Source organism: Mastomys coucha, unplaced genomic scaffold, assembly GCF_008632895.1.
Source record: "Mastomys coucha isolate ucsf_1 unplaced genomic scaffold, UCSF_Mcou_1 pScaffold18, whole genome shotgun sequence".
Classification (NCBI taxonomy): domain Eukaryota; kingdom Metazoa; phylum Chordata; class Mammalia; order Rodentia; family Muridae; genus Mastomys; species Mastomys coucha.
In genome coordinates this window covers 89,101,029-89,121,650 of record NW_022196900.1, presented here as the reverse complement: position 1 = coordinate 89,121,650, position 20,622 = coordinate 89,101,029, and the positions used below count along the sequence as shown (strand labels likewise).

The 20,622-nt window shown below is 47.2% G+C and overlaps 2 protein-coding genes across 2 annotated transcripts in view; one reads left to right on the top strand and one right to left on the bottom strand.

Annotated features, from left to right (window-relative positions):
* Positions 1-5,916, top strand: part of Themis2 (thymocyte selection associated family member 2) — a 12,565-nt gene extending 6,649 nt beyond the window's left edge. The window contains exons 3-6 of the mRNA XM_031378943.1: positions 769-1,179; positions 2,036-3,123; positions 4,768-4,918; positions 5,274-5,916. Coding sequence (XP_031234803.1) covers positions 769-1,179; positions 2,036-3,123; positions 4,768-4,918; positions 5,274-5,383 — 1,760 coding nt within the window. The 3' untranslated portion in view covers positions 5,384-5,916. The remainder of the gene's footprint in view (positions 1-768; positions 1,180-2,035; positions 3,124-4,767; positions 4,919-5,273) is intronic.
* Positions 5,917-9,728: 3,812 nt separating this feature from the next.
* Rpa2 (replication protein A2) lies at positions 9,729-20,392 on the bottom strand. Its single transcript, XM_031378942.1, has 9 exons — positions 20,110-20,392; positions 19,816-19,922; positions 17,933-18,034; positions 16,742-16,855; positions 14,808-14,882; positions 13,438-13,554; positions 11,955-12,062; positions 11,549-11,643; positions 9,729-10,426 (listed from the first exon to the last, which is right to left on the bottom strand). Exons 1-9 carry the CDS (start codon positions 20,117-20,119, stop codon positions 10,342-10,344), a joined length of 813 nt encoding a protein of 270 aa, XP_031234802.1. The 5' UTR covers positions 20,120-20,392; the 3' UTR covers positions 9,729-10,341.
* Between the last annotated feature and the right edge of the window lie 230 nt (positions 20,393-20,622).

Genomic DNA, 20,622 nt, shown 5'->3' with positions numbered 1-20,622 from the left:
AAAAAAAAAAAGACTCCAGATCAACACTTCTCCTTCCCCACCCCTCCTGCACTGAGGTCTGGTTCAGGGCCTCTCTCATGCTAACTGAACAGTCTTTCACTGAACTATGTCCCGAGGTCCCAGACCAGTACTTCAGGAGGACGTCCTTCAGCCCAGGCTCTGTGATAGTTCCTTGATTAGATTTGGGTCATGACTTTTGGGACGGGAAACCAATGTTTCCAGAAGTTGGGCAACTGGGCAGCCTGGTAGCAGAACATCTGGGAGTGGCAGGAATAGCAAGGCGAGCTCTTGGTTGGTCCTGGCAGAGCGACTGAGGGGTGGGGTGTCAGGGGGCCCCTGGGCTAGTAGATTCTGGGACTCTAATTTGGGAGAAAGAGACAATAGTGTTACCCCAAGATGGAAAGACAGACTTTGGGTGTGTGGGCTTGGAGCTATGGGGGGAGGTGTCAAAGTTAAAGACAGAAGTCAGGAAGTGGGAAAGCTCAGGAGGGGTGTGTGTGTGTGTGTGTGTGTGTATGTGTGTGTGGTGTGTGTGTGTGTGTGAATGTGCCCTGATTCTGTTCCCTGTGTCCCCTGTGTCACCATTTCTGCTATCACTATTCACACACTGGCCTCCAGCCTCCTTTCTTAGACCTTTTAGTCTCGATGTCCAGACATAGCCCATCCCTGACGCCTGTCCTGGGACGGATTCTGGCTGGGTTGTCTGCAGAGCCTGTCCCCAGGACCCTCCTCCCTCCACATCCTTCCTCCTTCTGCTGAACCCCACAGGCCTCTTCAGCCCACTCAGAAGCCCGCAGAGCTACAGAACCCTGGAGGATCTCATCTCTGCCATGCCCCAGAACTCCACCCAGTGGCCCCTTTACTTCAAGTCAACTCAGAGAATTGTCACCGAGGCCAGGGTGGTGCCTGAGGATCACCCCCTCAGACTTGAGGCTGTGGAAATACACCATGGGACCCACTATGCACGCTGTGTCCAGGTCTCAAAGACCCAGGAGGTCACCCATCATCTGCCCCTTTCCCAGAAGGGACCCTTCTGGAGATGCAAGCCTGGTGCTCCACAAACCTTGCTCCAAATCCTGCAGGACCCAGCTATGAAGGGCCTTATGCTCAGCTGCCCCAGCCTACCCTGGGACTCTGTGATCCTAAAGCCCCAGTATATGCTCCAAGCCATCATGCACAGTAAGTTCCCCGGGGAGGCGGGAGTGGAGTGGCTGGGAACTGTACTGGTGAAGATACCCCCAACTCTGGGGCTCCAGGTTGCTTACCCAATGTCTGCAATGTAACGGACTGCCCAATGAAACTGGAAATGTGGTATAAAAAGAGATAGGAAAAAGGATAAACACACCCAACCTCCCGCAGACTTTATCAAGGTAAGGCTCCATGATGGCTGCATAGATGCCGTCTCAAAATTGAAAAGCAAAATGATTAATTAATTATTGGGAGGGGGGTAGCTCAGTACATAAAAACACTCGCTGTGAAAATTGTCCTCTGACCTCCATGTTCCCTTTGGCATGTGCATATACACACACATGCCAAATTTAATTAATTAATTTAATTAATACATAAATTTAATTAATTTAATTAATTTTAATTTAATAAATTTAATTTTTTAAAAAGCGGGGTTGGGATAGTAGCTCAGCAAATAAAGGTGCTGCCAATACCGCACACAAGCTGCATCCCTGGGACCTAAATCCCTGGGACAACTGGCTTCTGCAAGTTGTCCTTTGACCTCCACTCTCACACCATGTCATGAACACACACCTAGACATATATAGGTGGATGGACAAAAAAAGACACACAGCCAGCCGGGCAGTGGTGGCGCATGCCTTTAATCCCAGCACTTGGGAAGCAGAGGTAGGCGGATCTCTTGAGTTCGAGGCCAGCCTGGTCTACAGAGTGAGTTCCAGGACAGCAGGGCTATGCAGAGAAACCCTGTCTCAAAACAACCAAAACAAACAAACAAACAAACAAATAAAATAAAAACACAGCGACTGGTTGGTGTGTGCCGGGCCCCTGAACTGTCTTCTCCCCACAGTGCGCAGCAGCATCGTCAAGATCCCGTCTACTCTGGAGGTGGAGGTAGAAGACGTCACCGTCTCCTCCCAGCATATCCACTTTGTCAAACCCTTGCGGCTGAGCGAGTTGCTTGCCGGGGAAGGCCCCTACCCTCTGTCTACGGAGATCCTAGAGGTTCCTGAGGGTCCACCCATCTTCCTCAGCCCGTGGATGAGCTTCCTACGCAAAGGCCAGCGGCTCCGCATTTATGGTCCAGCCTCATCACCCTGGCGGGTTGTGGCCTCAAGCAAGAGCCGAAGAGTGCCCAGACACTTCCTGCTCTCCGGGGCCTACCAGGGCAAGCTCAAGCGGAGGCCAAGGGAGTTCCTCACAGCCTTTGAGCTCTTGGGTGCTCTCCAGCCAGGCCGGCCCCTCCGGGTGGTGGTCACAAAAGACTGTGATGGGAACGAAGAAGAGAATCCCGAGTTTTCTTTCTTGGCCGTGGGTGATCGGCTGGAGGTGCTGAGGTCAGGCCAGGCCTTTGGGACCAAAGGCCAGGACATAGATGTCTTGGTATGTCAGAGGCTGAGTGAGCAGTCTGGGGAGGAAGAGGAGGATTTGGAGGACGACTACGAGGAGGTAGAGGACAAAGAACAGATTCTGCTGCCCCTCTACCTCTCTGGGAGCTTTGTGGAAGAGGTGAATGACAGCCGACGCTATAGCCTAGCGGATATCACGACGCAGTACTCCCTGCCCTGTGAGGTCAAGGTGGTGACCAAGGATACCCGACACCCCGCTGACCCTCTGGCCTCCTTCCCTGGCCTGCGGCTGGAGGAGAAGCTCACAGAACCCTTTTTGGTGGTAAGCCTGGACTCCCAGCCAGAAATGTGTTTCGAGATCCCTCCTCGGTGGCTAGACCTGACTGTGGTGGAGGCTGAGGGACAGCCAGCCCAGGTGGCCCGGCCGCTGTCTGTCGCTCCCGTGCAGGAACTGTCGGAAGCTTTTTACTACAGCCTCCGGAAGCTGCCAGCCTCTGAGAACCAAGCTCCGCCACCCAGGCCCCCAAAGAGCCAGGGTATCAGTAAGAAGCAGCAGAACCTACAGAGCTGTAAGGACCACTGTGTAAAGGTATGGACAGAACCTCAAGGCAGGGAGGGGTCACCTGTCAGGCTCACCCTGGGTCCTTCCCTTGGTTTTTGCCTGCGATGATTCTCAGTTGTATTGAACTTGCTGCTCTCTAAGTTCTATTCTTTGTACAGTATTCCCTCTTGGGCCTCATGATCATTTTGTTTGTTTGTTTGTTTGTTTTTTGGTTTTTGGTTTTTTTTGAGACAGGGTTTGTGTGTGTAGACCTATCCTGGAACTCACTCTGTAGACCAGGCTGGTCTCGAACTCAGAAATCCGCCTGCCTCTGCCTCCCAAGTGCTGGGATTAAAGGCATGTGCCACCAACTGCCTGGCAGGCCTCGTGATCTTAAAGCTGGTTTAGTTGTCAGTATTTTATGGTTGGGAAAATGAAGGCCGAGACTCTGATGGGCATCTGAAGTCAGGGTCACTAAAGGCAAGACCCAACTTTGAGTGTGACATTCTGACTCCAAGTTCCTTGGTGCTTTTCCTCTGTCACCTTCAGGCCACTTCCAAGTGGAGCATTGTCTGTTCTTCCCTAGACGTTTGCAGTCCCCTCCCCCATAGCTCTTAGGATGGCCTCCTGACCTAGTTTGTTTTATGTTGCTGTGATAAAATGCACCAACCAAAAGCAACTTAGAGAAAGAAGGATTTTGGTTCACAAGTCCAGGCTACAGTCATTCCGTGTAGGCAAGGCCCAGAGGCAGGGGCTCGAGACAGCTGGCCACGCCGCGTGGAGCAGAAAGATCGGGTGCATGCGTATGCTTTGCTAACTAGCTTTCTTGCTGACTTTCTTACTTTCACAGAATTCAGAGTCCAGCATAGGAAATGCTGTCACCCACAGTGGGCCCAGTTGCCCTACACTGATTGGTAGTCAAGACAACCCCCCATAGATTATACCCATAGACCTAGCTGATCTAGATAATCCCTCATTAAGACTCTCTGTCCAGGAAATTTTAGGTCATGCTAACTTAACAGTTAAAACTAACCTCCATAGCTCTTAAATCTTTCCTGGTCACCTGCTAGGCACTGTGTTAAAAGCTTCAGTGGCCCCACATGTCTTGACTTGAGCCTGGCATTCCTGGGCCAATTTCCACCACTACTTCCTATTTTCCACTCTTGCCACAGGAAGGCTCTGGTTCGGCCTGTTGCAACACATTAGACCCACAGCCTTAGGACCTTTATTCCTCCTTCAGTCTCCGGAAGATGGGAAGCCCTGACTCCTGGGCCAAGTTGGCCCTGTTCTCTCTGTCACTTCACTGCGGGGTCCACTACCATTTTCCATTCACTATCTTTCTTCCTAAAAAGAGATACAGGCAATATATGGGGGGATCTCACACAGCCAGAAGGATGGCATGGCTGGATTTGAACTCAGCCCTGACGCCAAGCCAGTGTGTCTGACTGGACTCTCCAGAGTATGCTTGGTGAACTCAATAGGTATACTGTTTTGGGACCTCAGGAGGCCTGGATTTATTATCGTTTAGTCACATGGCAGTGGATAAAACCATGAGTCCTTGAGTAGTTTCAGTCTCATGAGGGACTTCTGTCCACGAGAAGCCTGACCCAGAAAAGCACACAGTAGGTTGTCAGCAGCTGGATTCTTACAACCTTTACTGCTTTCTAGTTTGTTTGTTTTTATCTTGCTCAGCCTCAAGTTATAGAACCGCAGAAATCCAGCCTGAAGCCTGAACTCAAGGCGAAGACCTTGGAAGCCCTTCCCAAGTATAAATCAAATGAGTACAGCAAGATTTCTGTCCACAAGAAAGGCCACAAATCCAATCCCCAAACAGAGAATTCAGGTGAGTTTGGCCCATCAAAGCCATCTCCCATCTCTGATGGCTCTGCCCAAGGGGACCCTATTGTGATCCTAGTTTGAGAGCCAAGCTTATATGGAGTGGGTCAGGGGGAAAGGTCTCTCTAGTCTTTCTCTGTAGACTCCAGACCCCAGCAATGCAATGAGTCCAGTCCTAGACATGATATCCTCTGGGACAAACAGGACAGTAAAATGGCGGCAGTGTTCAAGGAAAGTGAATTGTGGTTTCAGAGCACAGTCAGGCCAATCCATTCCCTGTTCGGAGGATAAAACTGAAGTGGAGAAGGAGCTTGCCTAAAGATAAAGGCTCGAAATGACCTGGACTTTCTTTTCTTCTTCAGCACCAAGTATGAAACCCAAGTCTTCAAGCTCACTCGGCAAGTACTCTACCACTGAGTCACATCTCCTGCTTGATCCAGATATAGGTGATCATGACTATGAAGAAATTTGAGCATTTTCAGAAAAAAATCATCTAGGTGCTGGGGAAGCCACACTTCCAGTTGCCACCACACAGGGGACTGGAATACCAGCCAACTCTTGGAGAACCTGGGGCAAAGTCTGAGGGACTTAGACTCCGATGGGCATGGGACTGACGCTATTCTCTGCCTCTTTGGGTTCCCGGTCGGCTTGGTCCCGGAAAGTTGCCTGTGACACCCTCAGCCTTAGACGGTTGGTGTCCAGAGAAGCCATTCAGGTTCTGGCCCTGCTCATCAGTTGCCCCACTACTAGCCACAGAGAAGAATCAGAGGCCACCAGCTTCAGTGTTGCCTGCCTCAGTAAAGAGAACTCAGTCCTCATTGCACCGTCCAATGTAGGCCACCTCCTTTGTTTGCTCTGCACTTGTGCAGTCTAGGCTGTGTGCCTAGGGGCAGGCAGTATTCTCTTGTTGGTAGAACCCAGCTCATGATCAATACCTAGGAAATGGGCTTGTGGGACTGAATGTGGGAATCTGCCCCCAAGAATAAAATCCTAGGTAGGACACTAGCTCTCCAACTCTGTTAGTGGAACTAAGAGCTAATTTACAAAGGTAGAGGGACTGGAGAGATGGCTCAGCCGTTAAAAGCACTTTGCTGCTCCTACAGCAAATCCAAGTTCAGTTCCCAGCACCTACATCAGGTGGTTCACAACTGCCTATAACTCTAGCTTCAGGGGATCCAACATCTGCTTCTGGACTCTGTGAGGACTCCATTCATGTGTACAACCTAGCCCTTGCAACCCCACCCCCACCCCCACAATTAGACACAATTAAAACATTTAAACATTTAAATTTTTTTTAAAGATTTATTCTATTTATTTTATGGGTATGACTACACTGTAGCTGTACAGATGGCCGTGAGCTATCATGTGTGTGGCTGCTGGGCATGAACTGAGGACCTCTGCCAGCCCCGCTCGCTCCATTGTAATTCACTGTAGCTGTCTTCAGACACACCAGAAGAGGGCGTCAGATCTCATTACGGGTGGTTGTGAGCCACCATGTGGTTGCTGGGACTTGAACTTACAACCTCCGGAAAAACAGTCGGTGCTCTTAACTGCTGAGCCATCTCACCAGCCCTAAACATTTAAAGCTGGGTTTAATTTCTGGAGGCAGAAGTAGAAAGTATCTGTGAATTCCAGGTCAGCCTGATCTACATATTTATTAAACAAAACCAAGAAACTGGCCAGGTGGTGGTGGCGCACGCCTTTAATCCCAGCGCTTGGGAGATAGAGGCAGGGAGATTTCTGAGTTCGAGGCCAGCCTGGTCTACAGAGTGAGTTCCAGGACAGCCAGGGCTACACAGAGAAACCCTGTCTCAAAAAACCGTAAGCTGCTGGGTGGCTTAAACCTGTTAAGAGGACAAATACAACCTTTGTCCAAGCAAGGTTAGTCTAGGCATGTGGGTGATACTTTGCATCATGTCTTGGGAAATGTGAGAACTGCAAGTATGTGAAGCCACAGAATTTAGCTGTAGGGCCACCAGAGAAGACAGGGAACTGAGAAAAAGATACGGAGTTTACAGCTGTTGACACTGTACCTGTGTGTGCTCCTGTATCAGCTCCTGGACCTGTCCTTGCAGGCCCCCTGAACTTCATACCTTGGAATGAAGTTCTACAGATGATTCCTACAGGCTGTTGGCCAGTCCCTATGTGGACCTCACCCACCAGTTTCTACCCACCTCTCCCCAGAAGCCAGTGTTCATTATCCCAGAAGATCCAGGGACAGACCCTAGAGAGAAGAAATAAGCAAGATCTTGACAAAGTTCCTTTCTGGCTCTGAACTACCAGAGAGTGGACCAACAGTCAAGGTGCCTTTGGTTTTCACTTCCACATATATGTTCAGTCTTGGCACACAGTTGAATAAACCTCAAAAGGAGGACAGAAAAGAGGGATACAAGTTCCTGTAAAATAGGGTTTCTGGGTCTGGAGAGATGGCTCAGTACTTAAGTGGCCTGGGCTTTCTTGTAGAGGACTCATGCTCGGTTCCTAGCACTCATCCAGCTGCTCACAGCTGCCAGCAGTTCCTGGGACTCTCACTCTCTTCTGGCTCTGCACAAACATATACATGCACACTAGGCAAAATGCTCATACATATAAAAATAAAGAAGGCTTTCTGAGTAGTCAAGTTGCTTCAGTGTAGAGAAAGGCAGTGATTTTTTAGCTTGGAAGCTGTACTTAAACAGCAAGTTCTAAGTTCAGTGAATAACCTTATCTCAACAATACGTTTGAGGGAGATACCTGTGCATTTCTGATGTCCTGAATGGTTCCTCAATCGGTTATGGTACCTCACACACATATACACCCTCCCCCTTCCCCCCCCCACAAGTATGTTCAACAACCACAGTTAACCTTTCCTATCAGAGTAATGGCAGTTGTTTGGGGAACCATCAGAAGACTTCCCTCTGAAACAAGCTATGTTAGTGGAAAGGATCACAATGGGGCTGAGGATGGCCCTTGAATGGTAGCCTTTCAAGTGACGAACATACACCAGTGAGTTCCCTTTCCCTAGTTTCTACTTTCCCTAGAAAGTAGGTATCAGCACTTTTTCTTTTGTTTTCAGACAGAATCTCACTATGTAGCCTTGGTTGATTTGTAACTAGCTATGTAGACAGGCTGATTTCAAACTCAATTGAGACCTGCTTGCCTCCGCCTCCCTAGTGCTGGTATCAAGTGTGTTTGCCACCACGAAGTTTCTCCCACCTACATTATCTTTTTTACTTTAGGTTTATGAAATCAACTGCATTGAAACAACAAAACCATTAATCCACATTAAATGCTAATTTTTTTGTTTTGTTTTGTTTTTTTGAGACAGGGTTTCTGTGTAGCCCTGGCTGTCCTGGAACTCACTCTGTAGACCATGCTGGCCTCAAACTCAGAAATCCGCTTGCCTCTGCCTCCCAAGTGCTGGGATTAAAGGCGTGTGCCACCACTGCCAGGCTTAAATGCTAATTCTTACTCTAGCCTTTGTTAAATGTTATTTTTCATGACACTCCATTTCCCACCAGCAGTCTTAATTTCCTGTGAGGAACCTGAACACATCAGGTGACACTGGGTAGTTTCTAAGAGCATGGGTCATATTTAAGTGTTTCAACATGCTCAAACACGCTCTTTTCCCCGTGCAGAGCAGCAGTTCCAGGGGCTGGTGTACACTCCTTCCTGCCAGTGCTCAGCCTTGGACTCCCACAGTGCCCATCAATCATGTGACAACCGAGAGGCATCAGAGGACCAGGAGTCAGGGCAGTCCATGACCAGCCTCCTGATGCTAATCTCTCCTATTGCTAGTACCTAACCAGTGGTTAGGCATTTAACAACTCGTGTGTGTTCAAGCAAATGCCAGAGGCATTGGAACCTCTAGAACTGGAGTTACAGTTGTGAGCTGCCTGACACGGGTGCCTGAAACTGAATTCAGGCCCACTGGAAGAAGAGCGGCAGTTCTTAACCCCTGAGCCATCTCTCTAGATCTCCCTGCACCCTCTTTTTGGAGACAAGGTCTCACTATGTAATCCTGGTTGTCTAGAACCTGCTATGTAGACCACATTGGCCTCAGAACTGAGATCTACCTGCCTCTGCTTAAGTTGTGATTTGAAATGTATGGAAAGACTTAAGCACAAAACCACAACTTTGCTTACCCGGTAATTAGAGGGAACTGGGAACCTGTGAAAGTGCCCGGTCATACAACCCACACTGGGACGCTTTGTTTTCTCTCAGCCATTTCCGCTGTCTAAGAATAGATCCATAACTAATAACATAACTGGCTAGCTGAGCCTTACCTGTAGGTGTGGCTTCTCAGAGGGAACTAGCCTAGCACACAGCTCACCAACAGCACTCAGGGCGAGAGCTCATTTAGAAGCAGGCAGTTCTTATTTGCATGTTCCACATCGTGAACTCCACTCCCAAATTAGTTTCCATTCAAGACACCTACCTTTGACATCTGTGAGCATATTTCTCTCCCTTCAAGAACAGTCCTTGTTCTCACGGCAGGCAGCCAACTCAGCTGCAAGATCACAGTCAGCACCAACACTAAAGGCCAAATTCAGCGCTGCCAGGGGCTGACCAGCCTGTGGACGGCAGACAAGTGCTTGACTACTGTGAGCTGTAACCCCAGCCCAAGGTCTATTCACAATCTTTAGTGGCTATGGCACATGCTAGGCACAACAACAAACCCCTGATAAGCCTGACGACCAGAATGGAATCCCTGGAATACATATGATAGAAGATGACTCTGTACACTGTACAAAGAGAAAGCAGACCCCACCAAGCTGTCCTCTGACTTCTTCGACACTCACACAGTAAGTAGGCACTAAAAACCAACACTTCAGAAGCTATTACAATCGAACTGTTTTATCAAACATATGGACATTTATATTACAAACCACACAGTAACATTTCTTCCTCCCTGCCCCATGAGGCCTCATGTCAGAACCTCACGCTCACTTAAACCTCCTTTCGACTGCGGGCAAGACAGGGGGAAGAAGGAAAGTGCAATTTTGAAAGTAACACCGCGGACCCAGAGTGTGAAGCAAATTGGCAGAGGGTGGTAGGTTCTTCTTTGGCCCTTGGCCCTGGTACTGTTCGTCCTCAACAGGAAGCCCTCCAGGAACAGACGCTCCCAAGCGTGCTGCAGTTCTGCCTGCTCTCTTGGTGGTGTTCCTCTTTCAATTCCGACCATCCATCCTGGAGTCCTGACTAGCTCATTGGAATTTCTTTCAAGAAATCCCGCCCCTCTGTTTACTTCCTTCTCAACTGTCTATCTCCTTCTGACCTCTAAGCAGTAAGCAACAAAATAGAGAGCAGTAAGTTCCAAAAGGGCTCCAGGTGAGACCTTCTACAGGAAATGTCTGTCCTAGAAGTCTCTGGCCAAAAACTGCAGAGCTGGGGACAACAGGTGAAAAACAGGTCCAGCTGGAACTATTTCAGGTACTCAATGAACTCCAGTTACTCTGCATCTGTAGATTTAAAGTGATCATCATCCACAGTAGAATAAATGTGGCCCTCGTTGCACAGAAAATCCACTGCTTGCCTGAAAGGAAAAAAAAAGGAGGGGGTCACATTAAAATCAATGCCTTTTGAACATAGCTAAGTAAGCAAACATCACATGTTTCTGAACTTCTCTCAGCTATAAATTAATTATTCAGTCACTTTGTTTATGGAAGTCTCTTGCAGAGAAATGACAATACAACCTAAGGATTGAGATTATCTGTGCAGACCAGGGCTACCAGGGCTGCCTTGGATCCCAGCCTCACTTAAAATGCCAATCTAAACTGACATAAAACCTCAGGCTACAATAAGCTTGCACATGAGATGTACACAGGGGTCTTAAGTCTCCCTCCCCTGGATTCAGGCCCCAGAATCACATACTGCAATGCCATTTGCTTTGCCTCTGGGCAGTAGAGTACCGGGAAGGGAAAGGGAATTCAGAAAGTGACTCCTCAAAATCCTCAGATACAGGAAGATGTTTAATAAGAGCCAGAATTTACAGTGGATCTACCTCATCACCACAGTGACTTTGAGATGGGCACTATCTACCACCATTTTAAAGCACAGAATGGGGAACTAGCCTGGGCATTTATTTTCTATCTCAGCCTACAGTTAGTAAATGGGTTTTTGTTTGAGACAGGGTCTCTATGTAGTCAGAGCTGTCCTGGAACTTGCTATGTAAACTAGGCTGGCCTTGAGCTCAAGTATTAGTAGTACTATCTAGACACACACACACACACACACACACACACACACACACACACACACACACAGCTCAAGTATCACGAGTACTATCTACACATACACTTCATCTCAATGCAATGATATCAGGAGTCTGCTGCCTAAAATAGAATCACATCAAAGGAGTAAGAAGGGCTGCCTGATGCCTTTAGATCGAGAACAAATCAGCAAGTGGTGCAAGAGCGCCACCTGTGAGACTTCTCTCTCAACAGGCTGCAGCTGACAACTTCCCTTGTGTGAGTCTCATGCAGACCAGGTTGGCTCTGAACTCCCGACCGACCGACACTCCTGTTTTTATCTTTCAAGTGCAGAGAATACAGCAAACCCAGACCCAGCTTCACCTTTTACACTCCTAACTAGCAGAAGGCTGCGACAGACACACAGGTCCAAGCCTGGACCTCTAGGCCACAGACACAAGACTTACTTGATTGATGCTACAGGCATATGCTGGAGTTGGCTCCTGAGATCCTGAAAGTTCAATCCTTCAGGTCTTGGGCAAGCCTTGATCAAATTCAGCACCTGATAGTTCAAATTAAAAAGACTTTAGCAATGACTCTATGTAAACCCGAGTCACTTCATAAGCAAAAAGGAGCTGGAAAGATGGCTCAGGAGGAGGACTTGCAGAGAACCTGGGTTTCTACCCTCTCCATCCTTCACTGGTATCAGGCATTGTGGACATACACATAAGCATCTGTATAAGCAGGCAAGCACACACAAGTTAAAAGGGAGAGAGTGTTGGTGTGAAGCAGGCTACAATATAACCTTACATCATTTGGAAAGAAACAAAATATCAGACTGCCTGTGCCCTGCATGGGTAAATAGCAGCTTACCTGGTTCTGGACCACAGTGAGGCCATTTGCTGGCATGAAGTTATTCCCACTGAAGTTTCCCGGCTCATTCATTCCTGGGTTGCTGATAGATGGTCTCCCTGCAGAGGCCTGAATTAAGAATAAGATCAGAACATTAGAAAAGCCACCACGTCAATCCTACTTCAAATAAGTTCCTAATAAACAGCAGGAAACAGTTTAATCAGGTTTCTAGTAACTATGTATACGGGAAAGCTATAACAATGAAATGTCATAAGTAAAATAACCTCCTAAAGCATGCATATATCTGCTGTCCCCGGGAAGGATGCTCTGGCACTGTGATTTCACGTGCAAGCTATAATGGTTTCCTTGGACTCGAGTGAGCATTTATCATCATGAAACCCTGTTGGGAAAGGAAAGGACACAGGTTTGCCTGCACAGATCCCTGGCGGAGGGCTCACCTGCTATAGATAAAGCTGAGAGTTCAATTCACAAGAAAGGAGGCACAGATGCTCCACCCTCTTTTAGGTCATTTCTTTCTCTGCCTACCACTATCTGGAGTATCTCAAATAACCCTCTCAATTGAGTTCTACCAAAGTCATCAAAGACTTCTCAAGTCACTGGCTGCTCCAGTCTTTTGGTCTTCACAATATCTGACATCTTAGCAGCAGACGGTGCTGACCACTGCTCTCCAGTGTGTCCCCTCCAGGCTTCTTCATACCACTCACTCACACCCTACCTTCTCAGAGCCCTTCCTCTTTGCACAGTGCCTAACGAACAGGACATCCTGTAAATGTTGTTCCTACTATGCTGAATGACAGAGCACACATATCCTATGAGGTCTGATGCAGTGTGAAAACACAGCAGGAGAAACTCTTATCCTATTAGTAGACCATCCAGCAGACATCATTAAATGTCCGCTGTTGAGGTGCTTTTATGCCGGACAGATTGGACACAAAATGCTGCTTGGCTTTGAAATTTTTGTTTAGCCATCTTGGTACTGGGTGAGAAACAAGCTCTTTTTGTTCTATTATAAGTAAGAGGAAACTATAAGTAAAAGACAAAATAAATCGTCAGGCAGTAGTGGCGCACGCCTTTGATCCCAGCACTTGGGAGGCAGAGGCAGGGGGATTTCTGAGTTTGAGGCCAGCCTGGTCTATAGAGTAAGTTCCAGGACAGCCAGGGCTACACAGAGAAACCCTGTCTCGAAAAACAAAAAACAAAACAACAACACACACACACACACAAAAAAAAAAACCCAAAAAAATATATATTCAAGTCACTTTCTAGGCAAAACAGTGGCTTCTTCCTTGATTATATTTCTTTTTAGATTAAAAAGAGTGACAAAGCTCAGGGAGAAAATGTGTTGAGGACCTAAGTGATGGCTGGAGGTGGCTCAGCAGTTGGAGCTCTTTCAGCTCTTCCTGAATTTGGTTGGAGGTGGCACACACGGCTTGTAGCCCTACCTCCAGGGGACCCCTCACACACCAGACACTTCACCACTCACCTGCTTGTTGGATTTGCTGAGCATCATGTGTGAATTGACCACTTCCAGAATATGTGCAGTGAACTCATTCATATCTTCCAGAGGAATGATCTTAAAGGCCACCAAGCTCTTTTTGTTCTATTATAAGAGGAAAATATAAGTAAAAGACAAAACATATTCAAGTCACTTTCTGATCAAAACACTGGTTTTCTCCTTGATTAGATTTCTCACTACGGGGAAGAAAATGCCTGTTAGACTTAAAAATGTGTATGTGAATGTAGGCACATGTACCACAGTATGCAAGGGAAGCCAAGGGGATAGACCTGGTATGCTGGTTCTCACTTCCCGCCTCAAAATAGTTAGTCTTTCTAGTATATACCCGCAACTAGGTAGTCCCAAAGCTAGAGACTCTCCTGTCTGCCTCCCAACCCCCCCAAAGCTAGAGACTCTCCTGTCTGCCTCCCAACCCCCCCAGAACTAGAGATTCTCCTGTCTGCCTCAAAGCTAGAGATTTTCCTGTCTGCCTCCCAACCCTCAGAGGTGCGTTACAGAGGCTCCGGATAGCCATCTGGCTTTTACACAGCTCCTGGGGACTTGAACTCAATAACTCAGGTCCCTAACACTTGCATGGCAAGTGTTAGTTACACAGTAGGCAATCTCTTAGCCCTACTTAATCTTTTTCTTTTGTAAGGTAAGGTTTTACTACGTAGCCTTGGCTGTCCTGGAGCACACCATGTAGACCAGGCTGACCTAGAACTGATCCTCCTGTTTTTACACAGGGTCTCACTGTAGACTAGGGTGGGCTCAACCTCAGACATTTATCTGCCTTTGCCTCCTGGGGATAAAGGAAAATGCCTATGTGCCACCACACATGGCTTTAACGTCTATTTTAAGATAGAACCTAGATGTTCTCAATGAAAAGAACAAAGTATCTTCTCATTTAATATGTACACTTGATTATTAAGGATAATTACTCATTCTTCTAATGAAGATGTAAATTTAGAAATTTTTATTATTTTTTGTTGTTCTTGACAGAACTTGTATAGCCCAGCAGTTCTGCAATTCACTCTATAGAGTAGGCTGGCCTTGAACTCACAGATACCTGCCTGCCTCTGCCTCCCTCGTGCTGGAATTAAGGGGGGACATGGACACCACCACCACCACCACCCTCATATGTCATGAGACAGGTTCTTTTCTTGTTCACCAATGTATATGTCAAGCCAACTTGCCTGAGTTTCAGGGGCTGTCTCCACCTCTCCATAGGAGTGCTAAGGTTACAAGTAGGCACTAACAAGTCTGCTGAACCTGGCCTTAACTTTGGTTACAAGGATTCAAACTCTCCATCTACACCATCTCCCCAACTCTGAAGCTACCATTTTACTTGATCTTACCTGAAAAGACCTGAGGTGGCCAGCAACTTTCACATATGTTTCTGGAGGAACCACAGTGTTCTCACCACTGGCATCCTAATAGGTAAAAATATCAACACATCACTGTATTTTTTTATTTACTTTTAATTTTTTGATAGGGTCTCATGTAACACAGCCAAGAATGACTTTGAACTTCTTCCTGTGTCTATCTACCAAGTACTGGATTACAGGCCTGTAAGAGTCACATACAACTTATTTGGTGCCAGAGATAGAACTGCCTGTTATTTTGTTACTGTTTGCTTTTTTTCCCCCTTACCCCCTTTTTAGGTGTGAGAGAGACAAACAGGGAAGGCGGGGAGGGGAAGACAGACAGAGGGTCTTCTAAATGTAATCCAGATGTCTTGGAACTATGTAACTCAATGGTCTTGAGTTTACAGCAAAATCCTTTTGATTTAGCTTCCTGATTACCAACAGAACACCCATGATCCAAGCATACCAGACTAGTCAACAGTATTAATCATTTCCCCCTACATTTTGTGTATAGGTGAGTGAATGGAAGTCAAAAGACATGTGGAAGTTGGTTTCCTCCTATCACATAGATTAACATTATGTTTACTGGCTGAGCCATCCTATTAGCCCCTGTTCAATACTTCTTTGCCCGTTAATTTTATGTGTTATGGATATAGGAGCATGCCTGTGTACCAGCTGTGTTCTTGATGCTGATGGAGGCCGAAGAGGATGTCAAATTCACTAGAACTGGAGTTACAGATAGCTGTGAGCTGCCATATGGGTACTGGGAATTCTTTGAAAGTGCAACCAATGTTCTTAACTGTTGAGCCATTCCTCCAGCCTGCTTGGTCAATACCAAAAGATTTAAAGATTTAAATTAAATCTTGGTACACATCTTCGTTTCCCTAATGTAAATTTGTAGGTCTTTTTCTTTTGTGTGTGTGTGTTTTAACTGATGATTTCAGTACATGATGAGTTTTGGGAAAACATACTAGAGCTCATACTTTTTTTTTTTTAAAGATTTACTTATGTATGTGAGTACACAGTAAATGTCTTCAGACACACCAGAAGAGGACATGAGATCCCATTACAGATGATTGTGAGCCACCATGTAGTTGCTAGGATTTGAACTCAGGATCTCTGAAAGAGCACTCAGTGCCCTTACCCACTGAGCCATCTCTCTAGCCAGAGTTCATACACTTACTATCAGGGTTGTACAGTAGCAACTTCCTTATTAAAAAATGACAAGTCAATAAACGATTGTCTTTTAGACATCACAAGCAGTGGGCTAAGTGCTATTCTCACATAACTTAGAAACTCTCATTTTCTTTTTTTTTTCTTTTTTGGTTTTTTTGAGACAGGGTTTCTCTGTGTAGCCCTGGCTGTCCTGGAACTCACTCTGTAGACCAGGCTGGCTTCGAACTCAGAAATCTGCCTGCCTCTGTCTCCCAAGTGCTGGGATTAAAGACGTGTGCCACCACCGCCCGGCTAGAAACTCTCATTTTCAATGCTTACGAGGTCTAACCTGTACACTGCTGCCATTTTTTACCTGTTATAAGTAACCTGTTCATCTTTCCTTGTCCATTTCTCTAAGGTGAAGCTACTTGTTTTGACTTTGCAGAGCATTTTAGTAAACTGACTGAATACATCTGAGTATGCGTCCCATTCATTTAAACACTGTGTGATGGGCACCATTCTAGGCACTGGGGACAGTAGTGGCCAAGAGAAAAATCGTTCTTAGAGAATTTACTTTCTACTCTCTTACAAAGTATTTTAGGTAAGTTTTATGTGGTCAAATTGATTAAGCTCTTGCCTTATGGGTTTTTACCTTTGGTATCTTGCTTATGAATTTTTAGACCAAGCAAAACCTTTAACAGGCTAAAACTGAAAGAGCTGAACATTCAAAGCCCCAAAGCAGCCCCACCTCAATCTGAGAAGACACTTACATCCGTGTCAACCCACTGGCGGACATCCATGGGCGCAGCCGTCATATCATCTACTTTGTAGACAATGTTGGTTGGAGCCTTCTCTGCATGTCTGATTATCCCCACAATAGTGACCTAGAATAGAGAAAGAAAAGAAACACGTCTGATTTCCTAGAAATCAAAGCAAGATGCATAGCCGGGCAGTGGTGGTGCACACCTTTAACCCTAGCACTTGGGAGGCAGAGGCAGGTGGGTTTCTGAGTTCAAGGCCAGCCTGGTCTACAGAGTGAGTTCCAGGTCAGCCAGGGCTACACAGAGAAACCCTGTCTCAAAAACAAAACAAAAAAGCAAGATGCCCATATATACACAAACAATTTATAAAAAAAATTTTTTTTGAGATAGTCTCACTTGTTTCATGGGCCAAGCTGGCCTCATACTTGTGATAATCCTCCTGCCTGCCTCTTGAGTGCCAAGACTGTAGGTGTGAGTTGCCACGCTCAGTCAAAAACTTATCTATTTTTATTTATCTGAACAGAACATATTTATTAAGGAAAACAGAGAAACAACTCCTACAAGTAAGAGACTCCAAGGGAAGAACACCTTCATATTCTCTTTCTCTTTCTCTCTCTCTCTCTCTTTCTCTCTCTCTCTTTCTCTCCCTCTTTGGTTTTTTGAGACAGAGTTTCTCTCTGTAGTCCTGGTTGGTAAATCTGCCTGCCTCTGACTTCCAAGTGCTGGGATTAAAGGCATGCGCCACCACCGCCCGGCTTAAGGAGCTAGTTCTTTTTCTAATGTAGAATGTGGAGACTAAACTCAGGTCATCAGGCTTGTGGAAAAGGCCCAAGCACTTTTACCCATAGAGACGCTACTAGCGACATACTTTTCAATTAAGCAAGTCTCCTTTCTTTTTCCCTGCATATGAGTGAAAGGTATGCACGAATGTGCAGACAGATATGCAATGCCCTTGCAGAGGCTGGAGGACACTGGGTGTCCAGGTCTGGCACTAGTCTCTCACTGAACCTGGAGCCAGCAAGCCCCAAGGACCCTCCCTTCTCTGAGTTTTGTGGTTACAGAAACCAGGGGAATAAAGCCTGCCCTTGTACATGGATAGGGATCTGATACTGGTCCTCAGGCTTGGCTTGCACAGCCATCTTTCCAACCGCTTATTTTCTATCCCTAAATGGTTCTTCCACAAAACAAAATCTTACAGACCTGAGAAATCTCAACATCTCCAATTTTGAATACTTCATCAGTCAGAGTAGCAGAAAGCAGCTGAGATATGGTACAGGGCACAATATGCTGGGCTCGGGCTCTCTGGAAAGAAAACGTATGCACAAAGTCAACCCAAGAGAGTAACAATCATTCATTTAATGTTTCCATGTGCCAAGCACTTCGAATATACCACAATCCTGAAATTTCAAAGCCAAGTTCCCCTTGCTTCAAAGAGATAGAAAACAAGGCCAGAAAGCTAACATTTGATTCATCTACCTCTCCCCCAAGTCTAGGATTCAGTGTGCTACTCTATACAGCAAATGCCACACCTTTAAATTCAAGCCTACACCGATCTGATGCTAGACTTCCAGGTGAATAGATGTTTGTATCATATTGTGGGTTCACAAAGAAAAGGTCAGACTACAGTCAGGACAACATAGGATAGCCTGCCTTTATAATAAATCCCAGGGCTAGGTAGTGGTGGCCCATGGCACTGATCTCAGCACCCAGGAGGTAGAGACAGGTGGACCTCTGAGTTCAAGGCCAGCCTGGTCTAGAGAGTGAGTTTCAGGACAGCCAAGAATACATAAAAAACCCATCTCAGAGAGGTGGGGGTAGAAAGAGCATGTCCATACACAGCAGGAACAAAGTGTTCAGGACACCACAGAGACAACAGGGCTTTGTGAAAAGGCTTGAGAAATGACAAGCAGAAAAAGGGACCTAGGAGCCACTCTAGACTTCTTTGTAAAATGGAAGAAGTATAGCTTCTTTCAGGAGATATTCTGGCAACCAGATGGCAGTCTGGTTTTTTTGTTGTTGTTTTCGAGACAGGGTTTCTCTGTATAGCCCTGGCTGTCCTGGAACTCACTCTGTAGCCCAGGCTAGCCTTGAATTCAGAAACCCGCCTGTCTCTGCCTCCCAAGTGCTGGGATTAAAGGTATATGCCACCACTGCCTGGCAGATGGCAGTCTCTGTAGAAAACCTTTTGAGAGTTTATCCATGGTGGTCATCTCTGGGCATCTTAAAGGAAGAGTTAGATGGAGTGGACAGAAGAGCATCCAGAAAAGACACTCCATCACCTCTCAAGCAGTCTACCAGCAATGTAGCAATGTGCCTTGTTTGTTTTTTAAGACAGGGTTTTTTCTACAGGTAGTGGTGGAGCACACCTTTAGTCCCAGCACTTGGGAGGCAGAGGCAGGTGGATTTCTGATTTCGAGGCCAGCCTGGTCTACAGAGTGAGTTCCAGGACAGCCAGAGAAACCCTTGTCTCCAAAAACCAAAACCAAAACCAAAAAAGTCAGGGTTTTTTACCGACTGCTCTTCCAGAGGTCGAGTTCAATTCCCAGCAACCACATGGTGGTTCAGAACCATCTGTAATGGGATCTGATGCCTTCTTCTGGTGTGTCTGAAGACAGCTATAGCATACAGGTAGGTGGACCTCTGAGCTCCAGGCCAGCCAGAGCTATAAACACCAAAACACTTGGTCGTACAATGACTATGTACGAGGCAGAAAAAGCCCAGCAGATTAAGGATTATAGAGCTCTTCCTGTCAGATACCAACAGGAAATAACCCCAAACCTGTTGTGAACACAGTGGACTCTTGTTCTTCAGGGATTTTAGTAGTTCCGGCTGTGGCCTGGGGACAACAACATTAAACTCTGCTAAAATACACTTTCGGGTGGTAGGGGCAGGAAAGTGGAGGTGGGGGCAGCCACAGCACGCTTGTCAAACAAAAAAGAAAAAACTTACCCACTTGACCACACAAAAGACAAGCTAGGTAACTGACAGTTGGGGTGTGCCACCCTCCCCCACGAAAACACGATCCCTCCCGGACCAGAAGAAGGACACGAAGGAGAACGGAGCCGTCTCCTTCGTCTACGTACCGATTTCTTCTCCGCCTGCGACGGTGTGGGCGACCCGAAGCCACCGGGGGACTGCGTGTAGCCGCCCGCTCCGCCATAGGTGGAGCTGCTGAAGCTTTCGAATCCGCCTGGTGGAGAACGACAGCGGCCGGTCAGAGTCTGCGCTGCGCTCCCCAACTCTGTGCCTGGCGAACGACGTCCCCGCCGCCGCAGCCGCGACCACCCCCCTCGCACCCCTCAAACGCCGCCGACCCGGCCTCCCACGCGAGACCCCTCCGCGACCCTCCGCCTCCTCTCCCCCGCGCCCGACATTACTATTCCACATCCTGGTCGCAGTTTCCCCGAGAGAGAGGTCCAAGAAGCTCGAACACGAAAAACAAGAAGAGCACTTGAGAACTGTTCACCGCTATGGCGTGGCTGCGTTGTAGCTACTTTGCACTGGCGCCACAAATTCCTTCCCGCGAAGGGCCAGCCAATCAGCGCCCAGGACACATGGAGCCTCAGCCAATCAGAATTCACGAACCCCGCTTTTTTTCCGGTATCCTGGCCAAGCTTAGGAAAAAGGCAGGGCCCCAAGGAGGAATGGAAGCCTGCGCGGTCATCTTTACTGAGGGCAGATTCTCGCTAGTACAGTATTCAAGAAACCCACCAATCAAAATAACACTTCCGGGGCCATCCTCAAGCACTGCTCACCCCCCCCAATCACCATCAAGTGTGCGACTGTACGTCACTTCCGCCGCTCGCTAGGCCCCCCCCCCAATTCCCGCCAAATTGCCAGTTTTCAGATGAAGCTGAATCTCAGGCTCCGTGGTGGAAGTTACGTTTTCG